General features: G+C 47.2%; 1 protein-coding gene across 3 annotated transcripts in view; it reads right to left on the bottom strand.

Annotated features, from left to right (window-relative positions):
* Positions 1–22,041, bottom strand: part of btbd8 (BTB domain containing 8) — a 143,695-nt gene that overhangs the window by 27,756 nt on the left and 93,898 nt on the right. For all 3 annotated transcript variants that reach the window (XM_072510481.1, XM_072510482.1, XM_072510483.1), the window contains 2 exons: positions 7,185–7,322; positions 6,440–6,569 (listed from right to left, as the gene is read on the bottom strand). In XM_072510481.1, coding sequence (XP_072366582.1) covers positions 6,440–6,569; positions 7,185–7,322 — 268 coding nt within the window. The remainder of the gene's footprint in view (positions 1–6,439; positions 6,570–7,184; positions 7,323–22,041) is intronic.

Below are 22,041 nucleotides of genomic sequence, written 5' to 3'. Positions count from 1 at the left end.
AATAAATGCTGGCTTAGCTAGTGATGGCAACAGCCCATGAAAAAAAAATCTGTTATTAATATAATTAGAATCAAACTCCATGGATTGGAAAACTAACAATGGTGCATAGATTGTAGGACAGCCCAACCTTCTCTATCCACTGGCTTTGACAGTGTATATTGTCAAACAGTGCTGTACTTTATTTAATTTAACATTACTTCTCAACAATCATGCCATACATTTTAATTTTTATACAATCCTCCAAAGAAACAAATATAGACATAGCTATTACGGCAATAAATAATTTTCACCTTATTTTCGACTGCTTTGCCACAATTTCTCAGACTCAGTGTATACTGAGTGAATCTCTCCATAAATTCCTGGATGCCAGAACAGTGTTTCACATGCAGAAGCAGACGATGACCAGTCAACCCGATATGGTTAGATTCTCAACATTAATCTGAAAGGCTTCCAGGCCCAGCAGGCAAATTCTCCGCTTCATCAGGTTTTCAGCATAGCCTGAAATACTCTGCATATGTCATGAAGAGACTGCAATTCTCAGACAGACCCTTTCTGAAAACTCAATTGGAGACCAATGTATTTCAAAATTGCAATGGAGAGATGTCCCCCATCAACATGCAGATGGAGGATTATGGCTGATTTCCACTCAGCTGAGGTTACTCCACTGCTCATCATAAGAACGTGATGCCGGCGTTGGACTGGGGTGAGCACAGTAAGAAGTCTTACAACACAAGAACAATTTGCATGAAGGTCCTTGAGCCTATTTCACTATTTTTGTTTCTCCCCAGAATACCTTCCCTTTAAATCAGGAACTCCCTTTGGGCAACCCATTCCACAAGATTGATTGCCCTTTACATAAAGCAATATTAATTTCTCAATCTTGCCCGTACCAGTGCCCCCTATTCTGATACACCTGGAAGTAAACAAAAACAATGCTTTCATGATTACATGTTTATTACATTTACTAATTATTTAGGGGTCCTTTAAGAAATCAACTAAACCGATATCGGAGAATAAAATGATTCTTAAAAAAAAAATACTGAGTCTGCAGAAGTATGATCGACTTAAAAATTAGTGAACTATTGAACCCTGACCATTACAGTCTATAGATACTGACAATGTCTCAAAAGAGGTACTATATAAGTATACTTAAAGAAGCGATATGAAGGCACATTCAGCAGATCTGCAACAATCGAGTAACAATAGTACAGCCAGGCCAGACATGACGCAAAGACTTTGACCGTGAGATAGAATACATGGGAACTGTGCTGTGTCAGGGAAATAATTATTAATTTAGAGTAATTGATTAATGTCTGCCTGTTAAGTGATTGACACCTTTTGCGAATCGGGGGGGGGCTCAGCTGAAAATTAGTACCAAGAAGAGTAAATAAGGGGCTAAACCATAGATAAGGATTTCCTTCAGAATGTGATCGTATGATTGATTTTTAAGAGAATTCAAGCCTTCTGGAATTCTTGAAGCATCAGTAGAAATTATTTATTTGAAGCATTTTCGTTTACCTTTCCCTTATGGTAAAGTTTCAAAGACTTTTTGCTGTAGTCTGACCAACGTATGCATTATTTTGATCTAAGTTTTGATTCAGTTTTTATATTAAGTAAATTCTTGAAAAATAAAGTGTTTTGGACACCTCTTCAACCAGACTGAGTACCTTATGTTTGGAAGAAAAATAAGATCTTACAATGTTAATTCCCCACATCACTAACACAACAGATCAGCCTTGTTGCCTGGAGAGCCCATTAGGTGGCAGCAGCATCTCCAAGACTTTGAACACAGCAGATTTGGCAACAAAACCTAGCGCATTTCATTACTCACAATACTTTAGCCAAACACCACCCCAGGTTTTTTAAACTTTCCCCTTGGCAAGTTGTATTCTTGCATTTGCCGGAACTGAACATCTTTTGCTAAAGATCAGCTCAGGCACAAACCCTGGTGAGTTTTTCCTGTAAAATTTTTAGCTGCTTCCTCAAGAGTTCACAGTTTGGTATTACCTGTATATAGACCATGAAACCGGTTACTTGTGTATTCCGGGAAAAGATGTACCAACAGTAGGGATTCTTGTCCACCCCACTAAAATAGTTCCTTTCAGCACAACATAGCAATCATAATTCATTTGCTTTCTTCCCTTTAGTAAGATATTAATTAAGCAATGATTATAGCTTATCACAGGATCATTACAGGACAAAGGAGGTCATATGGTCTATATTAATTTATGCAGCCCAGAAAGACCGATGTCCCAGAGTAGTAACCAATTACTGGGTTGTTGCCCCATTGTCTTTCCAGAAGTCCATTCTATATGTAATCAATCCTCGTGAAGAATTTCCTACATAAATTCTTAATGTGCCTTTTATTATTTTGAGCCCAACCAAGCTTTCTTGACCTACTCTTACAATTTGAAGCACAAAGTACCTTAACTGAAGGTACTGTTGTATGACCCCTAAATCTGCCTCCAAAGTCAATTTCAGATATAGTCTCAGAAAAAAACATCAGGCAAAATTTTCTACATCTAAAAATGTTGTTGATCAAATATAATTTTCCAATATAATTGGCCATTTTTCTCTCAATTATTGTGATTATTAAAATCAGACTAATTTTGCATGAGCTATGTAGGACTTGAATTAGCAGACTAAAATAAAGCTTTAGATGCCAGGTATAGTTTGATCACTTTGACTAGGTTCCATCCTGTCAGGATCGCTCTTAATATGAAGGTCAGTGTTTGATAGAAGAACCTTATAGCACAGGTCATTCAGCCTATTGTGCCAATGCCAGCTCTTTGAAAGAACGATCTAGCAGTCCCATGCCCCAGTAGTTCTATAAGTAAATATCCAATTCCCTTCAGAAAGTTCCTGTCGAATCCACTTCCACCACCCTTTCAGGGAATGGATTCTAGATCATAACTCGGTTAAAACATTCTCCGTTCTTTTATCAATCAGTTTTCTAGATATCGGCCCTTCTGCCAACGGAAGCAGTTTGTCAATTATTTACTCGACCAAACCCTCTTATTATTTTGAGCATGAAATGACTCAACTTTCTCTGCTCTAAAAGCAGCAATCCCAACTTCTCTAATGTGTTGCAAAGCTTCTTGTCTAAATCTCATTAGCCAAACAATGGAACCTTACTTGATACTTAATTAGGCAATATTGGCAAAATACACATTGGACCAGGGTACCTCTGCTCTATTCCTTCTTAAAACCGTCCATCAGTTAAGCCCTTTTACAATCCAGTATGGCCACCATTAGGCATAACCAATAGAATGGGTAATGTGCAAAAGCAAAACCTAACTATGAGAGAAGGGAAAATAATCTAAATTATATCACTGGCGGAAGAAAAACAGGAAAGTACAATTCTTACAGCCCTCCACAAGTGATTTGTGCCAAGATGGAATATAAATCTAAACGAAAATATTAAGAACATGCCCTCGGATTGTGTTTAAATAACTGTAAGCCACTCCTTTGTGGTGTTTGGCATAATTTGAATGCAATTGTTTTACAGCCTTGGCCATTAATGCATTTGATTTCTTGGCAGGTGCACTGTGACAATGGGCCTTCTTAAAATGAAAAGTTGCACACTAAACCAAACATTCAAAAGTGAACTGAAATCCTAGTCGAGTTTTATCCTGCGATTTGCTTCAAATTAATTCCAGCACTTCTGTTGCACATCAGCGAATAAAGACACAGACAAAAAGTGGCCAATTACACATCCTCTACAGAAGTAAATTGTCCTCAATTATCATCCTTACATTCTTGGTAATTACAGCATCAAATTGTATTTCTTGGCAATATCTTGGATTGCTTCTAAATAATTGCCCAGTAGTAATTATTTTACAGTGTCTTTGTCACAGGAATTAGAAATTGGTGTTTTAAAATCAGAACTGATGGGCTGTTTTGGGCGGGCATCACATGCCACCACAATGAAAAGACAGTTTTCACATAGTTGAGTCTTTCTTTTCAGCTCCTCCGATTCACCACATACCTAATTACAACCTAGCGAGGCAGCAAATGGGGGAAAAGGGAGGGAAAGTCAGCACGGGCCACTGTTGTGCTTGCAGCTGCTAAAGAGTCACATTTGAGGCGGCCTGGGAGCAGTCCATTTGATACTCTTGGATGCAGGAGGAATGGCATCCAGTGTTAAAAGTAAAATTTGAGTGATTTCACACTTTATTAAACCGTGTTGTGTTGAAAAGTTATATTTGCACAGGTATAACCCATCAGCATTAAATTCAAAAATGCCACTTACTCATCAGCCAGCTTACTGGAATACTCATCTCATAACCATTCCAAATTCTTCCACCACTTTTTCATTGGCCACCAATAGTCAACAGCTTTTGAACAATGGAAACAATTTGAGATAGATTCCTGGGTAACTGAAAATTATATCCATTTCAGTTCTGCGATAATTGCCATCATTGTAACAAGGACTGACATCGCAGAGCAGTTACAACTGATTTCTCGTGAGCGAAAATCTTCCTCAAATGTGTCTCCCAGGATTACACAATGTATGGAAAGAGGGGAAGGTTCATTATTTCTTGCTATTTAATATCGAAGATATATGCAGAACAAAAACATGATTATTTAAGACAAATATTTAAACCAAATGTCAACCAGTGATGTGTGTTTGAAGTAGAACCAGATAGCTCAGATGGTTAAGTACGGGTGCTTAATAACGTAAACGGTTCAATCCCCTTATTGGCCTCGGTAGTTCTGTGCAGCCTGCTTCTTCTAATTGCCCCATTGTGATATAATGGCATCACTGAGCCATTGCAATCCTCAGACAGAGGATAGTATGCAAGAGGTGAGGTGGCTTAATGCGAAACACAAGTACAAAGGGATACTAAAAATAAACTAACATGGCTATTTCCTGACCCTACTCAAAAAGTAAAATAGCAAACATTTTGTATATTGCATCCATTTAACATTCTACTGTTTAATTTATTTTGGAAATTCTACATGAAGCGAAGATACAGGTGAAAATTTACCATTGGATCACGTGATACCAAATCTGTCACATTACCCCTCCAACCTTGAATAACCAAAGTACGTTTTGGAACAAAATAATTTAATGACAATGTTTAACTTGAAAACTGGTAATCATTTATTCAGCATCCAACAGATTGAATACACTGCTGTCTCCTTGCTGTTCAACATCCAGCATAAATGCCGGTGAGATGTAGTATTAAGAGAGGGTGACTGTCCCGAGAGCTCTTTGCCGACATCAAACAAAATTAAAAACTAATTACGTGTAACATTTTCCTGGCCTGTTCAGCTGAACAGTCAGAGTGAAAACTTTGCACTTACAGCTAAACTGGAAATAGGGTGAAAGGGTGAAACAGCTGCAACCGGGTGGGATAGGCGCCTGGACGTAGGTCGCACACGACCATCGAAACGCAATTCCCGCATATACATAGTCAAGTTGGACTAGAGATTGCATTCATGGGAATGCCATAATCATTTGAGAACAATCCTGTAGCTGGCTATAAAAGGCTTAGTCAACCCCAGCGTTTACCACTTCAATGTAACATAGATTTTATGCAAACTATGGTTTTTAATTTGCTAATCTATTCCATAGCGTAAATAGATCTCCAAGCTACTCTTACTCCGCAGCCCCACACCCATGAAACAGTTTAATTCACGCTTGAGTAACACACTTTGCAACAAAGAACAACATTCACCCAACCAAGCAATCAAAACCTCTTCCCACAAATACTGGCGCCAACTGCAGCAAGTCGGTGTTTAATAACTGTTAAATAACCATCCAGGTCCTTGGGGACACTTTTAACTGACTTAATAAGAGGAACCTGGAAAATAAATCAAGACTCCCAGTCGCACAGGACAAAATCATGGATGCGCACCATCACCACCCGCCACGCACATTACACCACAGCAGCATTCGCTGCTCAAGGTTCTTCTAACCTTTCTGATAGAATGATTTTTAAAAAAAAATCAAAAACACTCTTCTGAATTATCTACCAAGTCAAATTGAATAGAACATAAAATACTAAAAAAAAAACACACCCCGTTAGGTGAAGATATAGTAAATCCCAGGCACACTTTGGTACAGTATGACTGACCCCATATCATTGTATGAATTTTTTTGGCCAACAGTGAAATTATTTTTTCTATTTAAATTCAGCTTGTCAACCCCATCTTAGAAAACTGGTAATTATTGGTAAATTCCCCGTACATCTGCTGTGCACCCCTCTGGGTTGAAGGTTGTAATATATTTATATATTTTTTTTTTAAAAATCAGTGCGCACACAAAGCCTGCCCACATTTTTACACTTGCTTGGGAGAACAAAGACGGCCACGCAGATTATTCGCAAAAGCAATTTTGCAGGTGACAAAACCCCCAATGAGAACCGCCCCTAATCCTCCTCCACCCCTCTCCCTCCTCCACCCCTCTCCTAATTTTTCGAGTATTACAAACCTGCTTGTATTTGCTCCTGGTCTTGAAGTTTCATCAGCTTCCAGCCCTCCGTGTGACGAACTGCATAAAAAGACTGAACCAGAAATGTCCAGAGCTTGTCAAAGAGGGCCGAGATCTCACTGGCAAAACCCTGTGCAAAGGGAACGAATCAGGAGCTGGTAAACCACGTTACTATAGTAACCAAATCATTATTCCACTCCAGAATCGGCTAACTCCCCCAGCTAATCAATGATGTCACTTGCTCTGCCTGGACAACCGTCTGGTGTAGTAGGGTTTAAAAAAAAAGCCTCAGACACTGCCACTTAAGTGCAGATATCACACATTGCGATCCCTCCACTTGCTACAGCAGTTATCTAACCATTAACATCCAGCTATTTCCTGGTGCCACAAGGTCAAATTCTCCCGAGACATGTGAAGCGATCGATTTATGTTGCTGACATAAAAGTTTCCACATGGAAGCCACTACATTAAGCTAATTAATCCTCCCGCTCTTTAGGGGAGGGTGGGGAGATACCAAGAGAACAAAGTGGACAGAACGGTGTGCCAGGCTGATGCAGCCTCAGCAAGAGTAGAGCAAGAATTTGTACTTTAACATGGTATGGGCAACTAACGATGTACAGGGAGAAAATAAATTCTGGGAGGCATTATGTTTATGACCAGTGTGCCATATATTGCTCTAGAAATACAATCCTCTCCTTTTCTCATATAAACTCAAACCTAGATATTTGAATGATTAAATACTTACCACCTCTTTGTAAACCACCTGGCTCCTTAGCAAGTCCACGGCGATAAATTGCAAGCAACCGTCTGTCACTGTAATATTTTGTTCAATAGCTGCAAAAATTCTTTCCACCAGATATGGCCTTCTGCTCATCCTTTGTGCCTAGAAAATGGGAGTTAAATTAAAGCTGGCACTTTCTAATCAAACATACCCATTAGCTTCTTTTTCCCCGCACACTTGACAAAAGTTTAATCTGCCTTTACAAAAATGCATTAAGTAGCAAACGAGATGAAATTCTGCACACCATATATGTAGATGATGCAGTACTGTACAGGAGAAATGGTGAGCACATTACCAGGTGTGCTCCCATTTGCTCCATTTCCAGTGCACTTGGCCCCAATGGATTATTGCAACCAAGGTAACATGTTCCCCAAGACAGCTGCATTTGTAGCCTGGAGTATATGACAGATGAGATTTATTATGCTAAGGAAACAGACGTCTCCTAAAATAGATCAAATATTGCATTTTCTTACCTGGTACAAATATCTATCATCCAAGTGTTCCATATAGAAGGTTAAGTTTGGGCTAGAACATTTATATATACACAAGCAGAATGATTACATTTAAAATTTAGCTCCAAAAGTGCTGTGTAATAAATCAAAAGCAATTTCAGTACAAATGTGAAAGCTGTGGGACCAGGACATCTGAAACAGTGTGAGCCACGTATAACAGGCATCCCACTTCTTCTGGTGGAAGCACAAGGAAAACTTTGAATGCTCGTAAGACACTCAGAAAATGCTTATATTATTTTTCTTCCACATTGTTCCTGCACCATGCCAATCAATTAATAATAATCTTTATTAGGACTTCCGGTTGCGGCTATGCAGAGCTAAGTTGCACATTTGGCGGCTCCCGCAAAAACTGACTTTTGGGCTCTTTTCAGGACCCCCAACGGCACTTTTTTGACGTTTCCCGGTGTGGGAAGGTGTCTACAACAGCTCCCCGTCAGTATTTGGCTTCAACTAGGAGCGGGGCGACAAAAAGGGTGGTGGTGGACCCGAAGAAGGTGCGAGGGAAGAAGGACAAAATGGCGGCGGGCGGAGACCAGGCAGCGTGGATGCAGTGAGCGGAAGAGCAGCAGGAGGGTATCCAGCGCTGCTTCAGAGAGATTAAAACGTACCTGCTAGAGCCGATGAAGGAGTCTTGATAAGCTGCTGGAGACACAGACGGCCCAGGGAGTGGCGATCCGCGAGGCTCGACAAAAGATCTCTGACAATGAGGACGAGATCTTAGGCCTGGCGGTAAAGGTGGAGGCGCACGAGGCGCTCCACAAGAAATGGCAGGAGCGGTTCGAGGAGATGGAGAATCGGTCGAGGCGGAAGAATCTGCGGTTTCTGGGCCTCCCGGAGGGGCCGGACGTGGGGGCCTATGTGGTCACCATGTTGAACTCGCTGATGGTAGCGGGGTCCTTCCAGGGGCCCCTGGAGCTGGAAGGGGCCCATAGAGTGCTGGCGAGGAGGCCCAAGGCTAACGAGCCTCCACGGGCGGTGCTGGTGAGGTTCCATCGGTTCGTCGATCGGGAGTGTGTGCTCAGGTGGGCCAAGAAGGAGAGGAGCAGCAGGTGGGAGAACGCGGAGGTTCGGATATATCAGGACTGGAGTGTGGAGGTGGCGAAGAGGAGGGCCAGGTACAATCGAGCGAAGGCTGTGCTGCACAGGAAGGGGGTGAAGTTTAGCATGTTGCAGCCGGCGTGACTGTGGGTTACCTACAAGGACCGGCACCACTATTTTGAGTCTCCGGAGGAGGCGTGGGCCTTTGTTCAGGCCGAGAAGCTGGACACAGATTGAGGGTCGGGACGGGCGATTGGGGACTGAGGTAGATATGCTACGTTTATTTTTGTTGAGGGGGGCGGACCCTTTGTATTGCTCCGGGTTGGGTCGGTGATGGTGGCTGGGGCGGGTTGGACACGGTTTTAGTTGGGTTGGTCGGGGGGGGGGGGGGGGGGGGGCTCTTGGAGGTGAGATGGGGCCCCGCAGGGGAGGGGAGGCCCGAGTCAGGGGTGAGGGGACCGGGCCTGTAAAAGGAGCTGCGTCAGAGGTGGCGGGGCCAGGTAGGTGGAAAGCGCGGGCTTTTTCCCGCGCTTAGAACAGAAGGGGGAGGGGGAGAGCCTATGGATGGGGATGGGAGAGGAGGGTGTGCCACACAATGGGAGGAGTCGAAGGAGAGGCATGAGTGGCCGGGGTCAGCAGGAGTCAGCTGACTTGCGGAAGTGCAATGGGGGGAGTAAATCAGCTAGGATGGGTCCTAGCCGGGGTTGGGGGGGGGATCCAGTTGCTGCTGCTATGGTCAAGGAGAAGCTGGAGCGAGTTGGGGGGGGGGGGGGGGGGGGGGGGGGAGGGGTCGAGACGGGGGTATGCCGCTGTGGGGAACGGGCCGGGTGTGGGGTGCGGGTGCGTGGCTGGCCGAGGAGGGGTCATGGCTAGTTTGCGAGGGAGGGGGGCGGGTAGCCCCCTGATCCGGCTGATAACCTGGAATGTAAGGGGACTGAATGGGCCGGTTAAGCGGGCCCGCGTGTTCGCGCACCTGAAGGGGCTCAAGGCGGATGTGGTTATGTTTCTGGAGACACACCTGAAGGTGGCAGACCAGGTAAGATTGAGGAAAGGGTGGGTAGGTCAGGTGTTTCACTCGGGGCTGGATGCCAAAAATCGAGGGGTGGCGATCTTGGTGGGAAAGAAGGTGTCTTTTGAGGCGTCGAGCATTGTGGCAGATAATGGCAGCAGGTACATAATGGTAAGTGGTAAGTTGCAGGGAGAGAGGGTGATATTGGCCAATGTGTATGCCCCGAACTGGGACGATGCGGGTTTTATGCAGCGTATGTTGGGTCGGATCCCAGACTTGGGAGTGGGGGGCCTGACAATGGGGGGAGGCTTTAACACGGTGTTGGATCCGGCACTGGATCGCTCCAGGTCTAGGACGGGTAGGAAGCCGGCGGCGGCTAGAGTGCTGAGGGGGTTTATGGACCAGATGGGAGGGGTGGACCCTTGGAGATTTGCAAGGCCGGGGGCTAGGGAATTTTCATTCTTCTCACATGTCCATAAGGCTTATACCCGAATCGACTTTTTCATCTTGAGTAGGGCGTTGATAGCGAGAGTAGAGGATACGGAGTATTCGGTAATAGACATTTTGGACCACGCCCCTCATTGGGTGGACTTGGAGATGGGGGAGGAGAGGGACCAGCGCCCACTGTGGCGCTTGGAGATGGGGCTGTTGGCGTACAAGGTGAGCGAGCGGGTCCGAGGAAGTATAGAGAGGTACCTGGAGACCAACGACAACGGGGCGGTCCAAGTGGGGATGGTATGGGAGGCACTGAAGGCAGTGGTGAGGGGAGAGCTGATCTCCATTAGGGCCCACAAGGAGCAGAGGGAGAGGCTGGTGGGGGAGATGGCGAGGGTAGACAGGAGGTATGCGGAGGAGCCCGAGGAAGGATTGTTGAGGAAGAGGCGTAGCCTCCGGGCCAAATTCGACCTGGGACTACCAGGAAGGCGGAGGTGCAGTGGAGGAAGGCCCAGGGGGCGATTTACGAGTATGGGGAAAAGGCAAGCCGGATGCTGGCGCATCAGCTTCGGAAGCGGGACGCAGCTAGGGTGATCAGGAGAGTTAAGGACAGGGGAGGGAGTCTGGTGCGGAGTGGAGCTGGCATCAATGGGGTCTTCAGGGACTTCTACGAGGAATTGTACCGATCCGAGCCCCCACGGGAGGAGGGAGGGATGGGCCGCGTCCTGGACCAATTGAGGTTTCCAAAGGTGGAAGAGGGACTGGTGGCCGGATTGGGGGCCCCAATTGGGCTGGAGGAGCTGATCAAAGAGATAGGAAGCATGCAGGCGGGGAAGGTACGGGGCCGGATGGTTTTCCGGTCGAATTCTATAAAAAATATATGGACCTGTTGGGCCTGCTGTTAGTTAGGACCTTCAATGAGGCAAGGGAGGGGAGGGCTTTGCCCCCGACGATGTCCCGGGCACTGATCTCCTTGATCTTGAAGCGGGACAAGGATCCCCTGCAGTGTGGGTCTTACAGACCGATTTCCTTGCTAAATGTAGATGCCAAGGTGCTGGCGAAGATCTTAGCCATGAGGATTGAGGATGGTGTGCCGCAGATCATCCATGAAGACCAGACGGGGTTTGTGAAGGGGAGGCAGTTGAACGCGAATGTGCGCAGGCTTTTGAATGTTATCATTATGCCGGCGAGGGAGGGGGAGGCGGAGGTAGTGGTGGTGATGGACGCTGAGAAAGCCTTCGATAGGGTAGAGTGGGGGTACCTGTGGGAGGTGCTGAAGAGGTTCGGGTTTGGGGAGGGGTTTGTCAGGTGGGTTAGGCTGTTGTATGAGGTCCCGATGGCGAGTGTGGCCACAAACAGGAGGAGGTCCGAGTACTTTCGATTGCACCGAGGGACGAGACAGGGGTGTCCCTTATCCCCCTGCTCTTTGCACTGGCGATTGAACCCCTGTCCAAGGCACTGAGAGAGTCAAGGAACTGGAGGGGGTTGGTGCGTGGTGGGGAGGAGCATAGGGTGTCACTTTATGCGGACGACCTGCTGCTGTACGTGGCGGACCCGGTGGGAGGAATGCCGGAGGTAGAGAGGATTCTTAGGGAATTTGGAGACTTTTTGGGGTACAAGCTCAACATGGGGAAGAGCGAGCTGTTTGTAGTTCATCCAGGGGACCAGGAGAGGGGGATTGGCGAGTTCCCACAAAAAAAGGCAGAGAGGAGCTTCTGGTATCTGGGAGTCCAGGTGGCCAGGAGCTGGGGGGCCCTGCATAGTCTTACTTTTACAAGGCTGGTGGAGCAAATGGAGGAGGAGTTCAAGAGGTGGGACGCGTTGCCGCTGTCCCTGGCGGGTAGAGTGCAGTCAATAAAAATGACGGTGCTCCCAAGGTTTTTGTTCCTGCTCAGTGCCTCACCGTGTTTATCCCGAAGGCTTTTTTCAGACGGGTTAACAGGAGTATAATGGGGTTTGTGTGGGCTCGACGGACTCAGAGGGCGAGAAGGGTGTTCCTGGAGCGGAGTAGAGATAGGAGGGGACTGGCGCTGCCCAACCTCTGTGGATACTACTGGGCCGCCAATGGTGCGCAAGTGGATGATGAGGGGGGGGGGGGGCGGGGGGGGCTGCATGGAAGAGGCTGGAGACGTCTTGTGTGGGTACGAGTCTGGGGGCACTGGCAACGGCGCCGCAGCTGCTCCCTCCAAGGAGGTATACCACGTGCCCGGTGGTAGTGGCTGCCCTCAAAATTTGGGGGCAGTGGAGGCGGCACAGGGGGGAAGTGGGGGCCTCGGCGGGGACCCCATTACGGGGGAACCACCGGTTCACCCCAGGAAGAACAGGTGGAGGGTTTGCGGGGTGGCACAGGGCAGGGATACGAAAGCTGGGGGACCTGTTTGTGGACGGGAAGTTCGCGAGCCTGGGTGAGCTGGAGGAGAAGTATGGGCTCCCCCCGGGGAACACCTTCAGGTACTTACAGGTAAGGGCATTCGCCAGACGGCAGGTGGTGGAATTCCTGCTGCGGCCACACACAGTACAGGACAGGGTGATCTCGGGGGGGTGGGTGGGAGTGGGGAAGATCTCGGGAACGTACCAGGTGATGCAGGAGGAGGAGGCCTTGGTGGTGGAGGTAAAAGGTAAGTGGGAGGAGGAGTTGGGATAGGAAATTGAGGAAGGGACGTGGGCAGATGCCCTAGGGAGGGTGAACTCTTCCTCTTCGTGCGCGAGGCTCAGCCTCATACAGTTTAAGGTGCTGCACAGGGCACACATGACCGGGACAAGGATGAGCCGGTTTTTTGGGGGTGAGGACAGGTGTGTTAGGTGCTCAGGGAGCCCAGCAAACCACACCCATATGTTCTGGGCATGCCCAGCGCTGGAGGAATTTTGGAAGGGCGTAGCGAGGACGGTGTCGAGGGTGGTAGGATCCAGGGTCAAGCCGGGCTGGGGGCTCGCAATATTTGGGGTGGCAGAGGAGCTGGGAGTGCAGGAGGCGAAAGAGGCTGGAATTCTGGCCTTTGCGTCCCTGGTAGCCCGGCGAAGGATTCTTCTTCAGTGGAAGGATGTGAGGCCCCCCAAGCGTGGAATCCTGGATCAATGATATGGCGGGGTTTATTAAGTTGGAGAGGGTGAAATTCGCCTTGAGAGGGTCGGTACAAGGGTTCTTTAGGAGGTGGCAACCGTTCTTAGACTTCCTGGCAGAGCAGTAGACATTGGTCAATGGCAGCAGCAACACGGGGGGGGGGGGGGTCATCGCTTTATTTTATTTTTCTGTTTTTGTTATTTACACTGGAGGGTCAGAGGGGGTGTATATACTTGTTGTCTTAAGTCGGGGGGGTTAATGTTAATTTATTATTTATGTACAGGGGGGAAGGGGGGTATGGAGGGTTGTTTTTCTGGACTGTACTTAAACCCTATTGCGTTTCTTTTTCATTTTGTTATTGATATTTTATGAAAACCTTTAATAAAAATTATTTTAAAAAAATAATAATCTTTATTAGTGTCACAAGTAGGTTTACATTACATTGCAATGAAATTACTGTGAAAACTCCCTGGGAAAGGAGCTGTTCCGAAATCTGTTCCGCGCACTCGGATAGCAGGGGCTAGATTCTCCGTAACCCCACGCCAAAATCGCAGCCAGCCCTGAGGCGGAGAATCCATTTCCCTGCACAGAATCGGCGGCAGTTCCCCGATTCTTCGGGCCCCGAAATCCGCCGCGTCACGCAGCACCTACCTGTGGTCATTGCTGGAGACCCGCTCCGCCATTCTCTGCCCCCGACTGACCAAAGTCCCGACGGCATGGCCATTCATGGTCCGGCCGGTCGGGAAACTAGCGTGGTGGCCGTGGACTGAGTCGGGGGCAGGCTGATCAGTGGGGGGGGGGGGGGGGGGAGGGAACGACGGGGGACCTTGTATGCGGCGGTCAGGGTTGGGCGTGGGGCCGATCGGGCGGGTCTATTTTTAGTGCCCCAACTCTGCGGTCTTAGTCCGCCATGGAGCACGGCGCAGCCGCTGGAAGCTGCCACCGTGCGCATGCGTGGCCTCTGACCTTTAAGTGCGGGGGCCCGTATCTGCAGCAAAAGCTGCTAGATTTACCTGCTCGCCCTCTGCATGGCTAGGAACATGTGGCCCTTTCATGCCAGTTTCTCTGGTGTGGGCAGCACGGTAGCCTTGTGGATAGCACAATTGCTTCACAGCTCCAGGGTCCCAGGTTCGATTCTGGCTTGGGTCACTGTCTGTGCGGAGTCTGCACATCCTCCCCGTGTGTGCGTGGGTTTCCTCCGGGTGCTCCGGTTTCCTCCCACAGTCCAAAGATGTGCGGGTTAGGTGGATTGGCCATGATAAATTGCCCTTAGTGTCCAAAATTGCCCTTGGTGTTGGGTGGGGTTACTGGGTTATGGGGATAGGGTGGCGGTGTTGGCCTTGGGTAGGGTGCTCTTTCCAAGAGCCGGTGCAGACTCGATGGGCCGAATGGTCTCCTTCTGCACTGTAAATTCTATGAAACTATGAAAATCCACAGTTTTTACGACGGCGTGAGGACATAGTCCAAATAACAGAAAATCCAGCCCCAGGAAAGCAGGATGGAACAGCCAAAGAATGCTGTCGAGGCCAAATCAGTTTCTTTCAGACAGAGATAGATAGGTTCTTGATTAATATGGGGATTGGGGGTTATGGGGGGGGAAGGCAGGAGAATGGGGATGAGAAAAATATCAGCCATGATTGAATGTATTCAAGTACTCTGCGCCACTGAATGTTTTGATACCATGACTAGAAACCTCAATAGTTCCCCTTTTCAATCCTTTTTAAAATTTAAAGGTGTTGTTTCTTTACTTCATTCTTTCCTTCGCCGCCTTCTCGCACTTTCGAATGGAGTGTGCTTGTATTTTCATACATTTATGCCAATTTGAAATAAAAGGAATAACAGTTGCTGAGCAAGTTGAGCAGTTCGCCTGCATGAGCCCTTGATCCATCTGTTAGCTGCCAAAACATGTGCACAAAAACATTTCACACCATGCCAATAAAGGAGATCAAATCTGGCTGCCAGCAAGGTATTTTGCATAGTGTTGATCGGGTTTTCGAAAGTGGAATCCAAGCTGAAAATCAAAATCATTGTAGATTCCTGTGCGTTTATATACTGCTGCTGTCATGCTCAACATATCATCCAACAAGAGGAGTGAAGTGGGAGCAGGCCGATTGCAAAGATAGGCTGCATTACCAAAGCCTGTCCTGGGCTACGGGTAGTAAAAGGAAGCTCTACAATCATGCAATTGGCTGCTTGCTACCGAGATGCAGCAGCATAATTTTGTCCATCTCAGGTCCGTGTGGGACAGACAAGAGATGAGACAATTATTTAACTGCCTTGACTAGATACCATAACATGCATTTTTCTATAAGGTTTAAAAAAAACAAAAAATTATGAATACCCAATTACTATTTTTCCCATTTAAGGGGCAACATCTTTGGGTTGTGGGGTGAGACCAATGCAGGCACGGGGAGAATGTGCAAACACCACACAGACAATGACCTGGGGCCGGATTGAATCCGGATCCTCAGCACCACGAGGCAGCAGTGCTAACCACTGCATCACCATGTCTTTTTATACGGTTTTTAACTCCGTAAAGTTTTCCATGGTGCTTCACAGGAGCCTAGCCAACCAAAACTGGACACCCGCCACAAAAAAGGTGTTAGGGCAGATAACCAAAAATCTGGCCAAAGAAGTAGAGCTCAAAGGACAATCCTAAAACGAGGAGAGGGAGTTAGAAGGTGGAGAAATTTAGTATGGAAATCCCAGAGTTTAGGTCAGGACCTTGGAAACTAAAGGCACAGCTGCCAACACTCGGGCAACTCCCCAGGTTTGAAACCCACCACAGAAGGTGGAGGAATTGGAATTCAATGAAAATCAAATCTGGAATCAAAAGACTAATGGTGACCATGAAAACCATTGTTTATTATCGTAAAAACCCATCTGCTCACCAATGTCCTTTTAGGGAAGGAAATCTGCCACCCTCACCTGGTCTGGCCTACATTCGACTCCAGACTCACAGCAATGTGGTTGTAAGTGCCCTCCAAAATGGCCTCGCAAGCCACTCAGTTGTATGAAAGGAATGCTACTGGATGGACCATAAAGCATCAATGTAGGAAAAGACAACAGCAAACACAGCTTTGCTGACTCTGCAAAGTCCTCCTTACTAACTTCTGGGGGCTTGTTAGGAGAGCAGTCTCACAGATTAATCAAACAACATTGTCTGCCTGCCAGCTCTGGGTATATGTCCTGTTGCACCGGCAGGGCAGACCCAACAAAGGTGGATGCACAGTGGCATACAGATGAGAGGTAGAATCCCCACAAGTCCTCAACTTCGATTCAATATCTTGAGAAATCTCATGGCAGCAGGTCAAACATGGGCAAGGAAACCTCTAGCTGATTATCACATACCACACCCCCTCAGCTAATGCATCAGTGCTCTATGTTGAACACCACATGAAGGAAGCACTGAGGGTAGCAAAGACACAGAATGTATTCTGGGTGGGGGACTTGAATGCCATCACCAAGAGTGGTTCAGTAGCACCACTACTGATTGAGCTGGTTGAATCCTGAAGAACATAATTGCTAGGCTAGGTCTGTGGAAGCTGAACCAAGAGGGAAAAAAACATACTTGACTTCATCCTCACCAACCTGCCTGCATCAGGTGTAGCTGTCCATGACAATATCAGTAGGAGTGACCACTGACAGGCTCCCTTGTAGAAAATGTCCCAACTTCACAATGGATACCTTGCATCGTGTTGTGTGGCACTACCACCGTGCTAAATGGGATGGATTTTGAACAGATCCAGCAGCTCAAGACAGGGTAACCATGAGGCACTGTGCGCCATCAGCTGCAGCAGAATTGTACTCAACCACAATCTGTGACCTCATAGCTCGGCATATCCCCACTCTTCCATTACCACCAAGGGGATCAACCTGATGAACACTGCAGGAAGGCATGCCAGGAGCAACATCAGGCAGACCTAAAAATGAGGCTTCAACCTGATGAAGCTACAACACAGGACGACTTGCCTGACAAACTGCATAAGTAGCAAATGATAGACAGAGCTAAGTGATTCCACAACCAGCGGATCAAATCCAAGCTCTGCAGTCCTGCCACATCCAAACGTGAACGGTGGGAGACAATTAAACAACTCGCAGGAGGCAGCTCCACAATTATCCCACCCTCAATGGCGCAGGAGCACAGCGCATCAGTGCAAAAGATAACGCTGAAGTATTCACAACAATCTTTAGCCAAAAGTGCCAGGTAAATGATCATCTTGGCCTCTTCCAGTGGTCCCCAGCACTACAGATGGCAGTCTTCAGGGATTTGACTTCACTTCACATCATATCAAGAAATGGCTGGCTGAAGGCACTGGATACTGCAAAGCTGTGCGCCCTGACAATATTCCAGCAATAGTACTGAAGACTTGTGCTCCAGAACTTGTCGCAACTCCAGCCAAGCCGTTCCAGTACAACTACAATATTGGTGCAGGTGCATAATCAGTCAGGGTGGTTAGCACTGCTGCCTCACAGCGCCAGGGAGCCGGGGTCAATTCCAGCCTTGGTGACTGTCTGTGCGGAGTCTGCACGTTCTCCCAGTGTCTGCATGCGTTTCCTCCAGGTGATCCGGTTTCCTCCCACAATCCAAAGATGTGCAGGTTAGGCGGATTGGCCATGCTAAATTGCCCCTAAGGGTCCAAATGTGAGGGGGGATAGAGGGGGATGTAAAAGGGATGGCGGAGATGCGCTACTGGTTAAGGAGAATATCACAGCTGTACTACAGGAGGACACCTCAGAGGGCAGCGAGGCTATATGGGTAGAGATCAGGAATGAGAAGGGTGCAGTCACAATGTTGGGGGTTTACTACAGGCCTCCCAACAGCCAGCGGGAGATAGAGGAGCAGATAGGTAGACAGATTTTGGAAATGAGTAAAAACAACAGGGTTGTTCTGATGGGAGACTTCAACTTCCCCAATATTGACTGGGACTCACTTAGTGCTAGGGGCTTAGACAGGGCAGAGTTTGTAAGGAGCATCCAGGAGGGATTCTTAAAACAATATGTAGATAGTCCAACAAGGGAAGGGGCTGTACTGGACCTGGAATTGGGGAATGAGCCCGGCCAGGTGGTAGAAGTTTCAATAGGGGAGAATTTCGGGAACAGTGATCACAACTGTTTTAAAGTGCTGGTGGACAAGGATAAGAGTGGACCTAGGGTGAATGTGCTAAATTGGGGGAAGGCTAATTATAACAATATTAGGCGGGAACTGAAGAACATAGATTGGGGGCGGACGTTTGAGGGTAAATCAACATCTGACATGTCAGAGGCTTTCAAATGTCAGTTGAAAGGAATTCAGGACCGGCATGTTCCTGTGAGGAAGAAGGATAAATACGGCAATTTTCGGGAACCTTTGATAACGGGAGATATTGTAGGCCTCGTCAAAAAGAAAAAGGAGGCATTTGTCAGGGCTGGAAGGCTGGGAACAGAAAGCCTTTGTGGAATATAAGGAAAGTAGGAAGGAGTCAGGAGGGCTAGAAAGGGTCACGAAAAGTCATTGGCAGATGTTAAGGAAAATCCCAAGGCTTTCTACACGTACATAAAAAGCAAGAGGGTAGCCAGGGAAAGGGTTGGCCCACTGAAGGATAGGCAAGGGAATCTATGTGTGGAGCCACAGGAAATGGGTGAGGTACTAAATGAATACTTTGCATCAGTATTCACCAAAGAGAAGGAATTGGTGGATGTTGAGTCGGGAGAAGGGTGTGTAGATAGCCTGGGTCACATTGAGATCCAAAAAGACGAGGTGTTGGGTGTCTTGAAAAATATTAAGGAAGATATGTCCCCAGGGCCTGATGGGATCTACCCCAGAATACTGAAGGAGGCAAGAGAGGAAATTCCTGAGGCCTGGACAGAAATCTTTGGATCCTCACTGTCTCCAGCTGTTGTCCCAGAGGACTGGAGAATAGCCAATGTTGTTCCTTTGTTTAAGAAGAGTAGCAAGGATAATCCAGGGAACTACAGGCCGGAGAGCCTTACGTCAGTGGTAGGGAAATTACTGGAGAGAATTCTTCGAGACAGGATCTATTCCCATTTGGACGCAAATGGACGTATTAGCGAGAGGCAGCATGGTTTTGTGAAGGGGAGGTTGTGTCTCTCTAACTTGATAAGAGTTTTTCGAAGAGGTCACAAAGATGACTGATGCAGGTAGAGCAGAGGATATTGTCTATATGGACTTCAGTAAGACCTTTGACAAGGTCCCTCATGGTAGACTGGTACAAAAGGTGGAGTCACACGGGATCAGGGGTGAGCTGGCAAGATGGATACAGAACTGGCTAGGTCATAGAAGGCAGAGTAGCAGCAATGGAAGGGTGCTTTTCTAATTGGAGGGCTGTGACCAGTGGTGTTCCGCAGGGATCAGTGCTGGGACCTTTGCTGTTCGTAGTATATATAAATGATTTGGCGGAAAACGTAACTAGTCTGATTAGTAAGTTTGCAGACGACACAAAGGTTGGTGGAATTGCGGATAGCGTAGAGGACTGTCAGCGGATACAGCAGGATTTAGATTGTTTGGAGACTTGGGCGGAGAGGTGGCAGATGGGAGTTTAATCCGGACAAATGGGAGGTCATGCATTTTGGAAGGTCTAATGCAGGTAGGGAATATACAGTGAATGGTAGAGCCCTCAAGAGTATTGAAAGTCAGAGAGATCTGGGTGTACAGGTCCACAGGTCACTGAAAGAGGGAACACAGGTGGAGAAGGTAGTCAAGAAGGCATATGGCATGCTTGCCTTCATTGGCCGGGGCGTTGAGTATAAGAATTGGCAAGTCATGTTGCAGCTGTATAGAACCTTAGTTAGGCCACACTTGGAGTATAGTGTTCAATTCTGGTCGCCACACTACCAGAAGGATGTGGAGGCTTTAGAAAGGGTGCAGAATAGATTTACCGGGATGTTGCCTGATATGGGGGGCATTAGCTATGGGGAACGGTTGAATAAACTCGGTTTGTTCTCACTGGAACGACGGAGGTTGAGGGGTGACCTGATAGAGGTCTACAAAATTATGAAGGGCATAGACAGAGTGGATAGTCGGAGGCTTTTTCCAAGGTAGAGGAGTCAATTACTAGGCATTGGATTAAGGTGCGAGGGGCAAGGTTTAGAGGAGATGTACGAGCCAGGTTTTCAAAAAAAAAAAAAAAAAAAAATTATACAGAGGATAGTGGGTGCCTGGAACTCGCTGCCGGAGGTGGTGGTGGAAGCAGGGTCGATAGTGACATTTAAGGGGCATCCTGACAAACACATGAATAGGATGGGAATAGAGGGATACGGACCCAGGAAGTGTAGAAGATTTTAGTTTAGACGGCCAGCATGGTCGGCGCAAGCTTGGAGAGCCGAAGGGCCTGTTCCTGTGCTGTACTTTTCTTTGTTCTTTGTTATGGGGAATGGGCCCAAAATAGGGTGCTCTTTCAGAGGGTCAGTGCAGACTTCATGGGCCAAATGGCCTTCTTCTACACAGTCACGATTCGATGGAATAGTCTATGGAATCAGTATAGCATAATCAGCACCTGCAAAGAGATGCTTAGTCTCTCAATCAGGAATCACCAAGACTGGTTTGATAAGAATGACCAGGAGATCCAGAGACTAAGCTGCTAGTGCAAGGCTTCTCTGAACCTTAAATAACAATCCAACTCTAATGTAAGAAAGCAGATCTACAGAAGGCAGAGGTTCATCAAAAAACCCGTGACAAAGAACATGATTAGAGAAAGCGGTTAGCCAACAACCATTACACACAAGGTTTCTTTAGTGCGGTCAGGACCACCTACAGTCCCAGGCCCCACCCCACTGCAGGCCAAGAATGCAAAGTTGCTCATCAAGAACAGACGGTCAGCACTTCGAGACCTCCCTAACAGACCCACCGTCTTCAATGAGTGTCCTTGACTTCATATCGCAGTACCACCATCGCAGCACAAGCCTGACCAAGGATAACATAGAAATGGCCATCTGACAACTAAAGAACAAGGCATCAGGAGCAGATGGAATCTCTGCCAAAGCACAAACATAATGAAGCATTATTGGCTCAAAAATGTGACCCCATTTCCCTTATCTGGAAGGGGAGTATGCCAGGAGATCTCAGACACCCTCATCATGGCCATCTTCAAGAAAGGTAACAAGTCCGACTGTAATTACTCTGTCGGCTACAGGAAGGTCATTGCAAGACTCATGTTAAGCACTTGCTTCCTTTGGCTGAAGACCTTCGTCCAGGATCATAATGTAGACTCCAACCACTAAGGGGCACAACCGACATGATCTTCACCGCATGGCAGCTACAAGGGAAAAGCATGGAACAACACCAACCCTTGTACGTGACCAGCTTTGACACTATTTCTGAAAAGTTTAAGCATATAGATGAGCACTTGAAATGCCTTAGCATAGAAGTGCTGGAAAATGGGACTCCAAGAGATAGATATCAGATGCCAGCACACTCACGATGGGCCAAAGGGCCCCTTTTTGTGCTGTAGAACTTGATGAGTTTGGTGGAACGGATCATCAACAGTGCTATAAAGCAGCACTTGCTTAACCATAACCTGCTCACTGACACCCAGTTTGGGTTCCACCAGAGCCATTCAGCTCCTGATCTCAATATTTACTTTAGTGATGGAATGTTTATTTTAGTGATGGAAAGGTTTACTTTAGTGATGGAAAGGGATAGGTATATACTGCAGGGCAAGAGTTATATCTGGGGGAAAGGCAATTATGATGCGATGAGACAAGACTTAGGATACATCGGATGGAGAGGAAAGCTGCAGGGGATGGGCACAATGGAAATGTGGAGCT

Source organism: Scyliorhinus torazame, chromosome 7 (assembly GCF_047496885.1).
Source record: "Scyliorhinus torazame isolate Kashiwa2021f chromosome 7, sScyTor2.1, whole genome shotgun sequence".
Classification (NCBI taxonomy): domain Eukaryota; kingdom Metazoa; phylum Chordata; class Chondrichthyes; order Carcharhiniformes; family Scyliorhinidae; genus Scyliorhinus; species Scyliorhinus torazame.
Note: the sequence above shows the minus strand (reverse complement) of the source record. Positions and strands in the feature narration are given on the sequence as shown.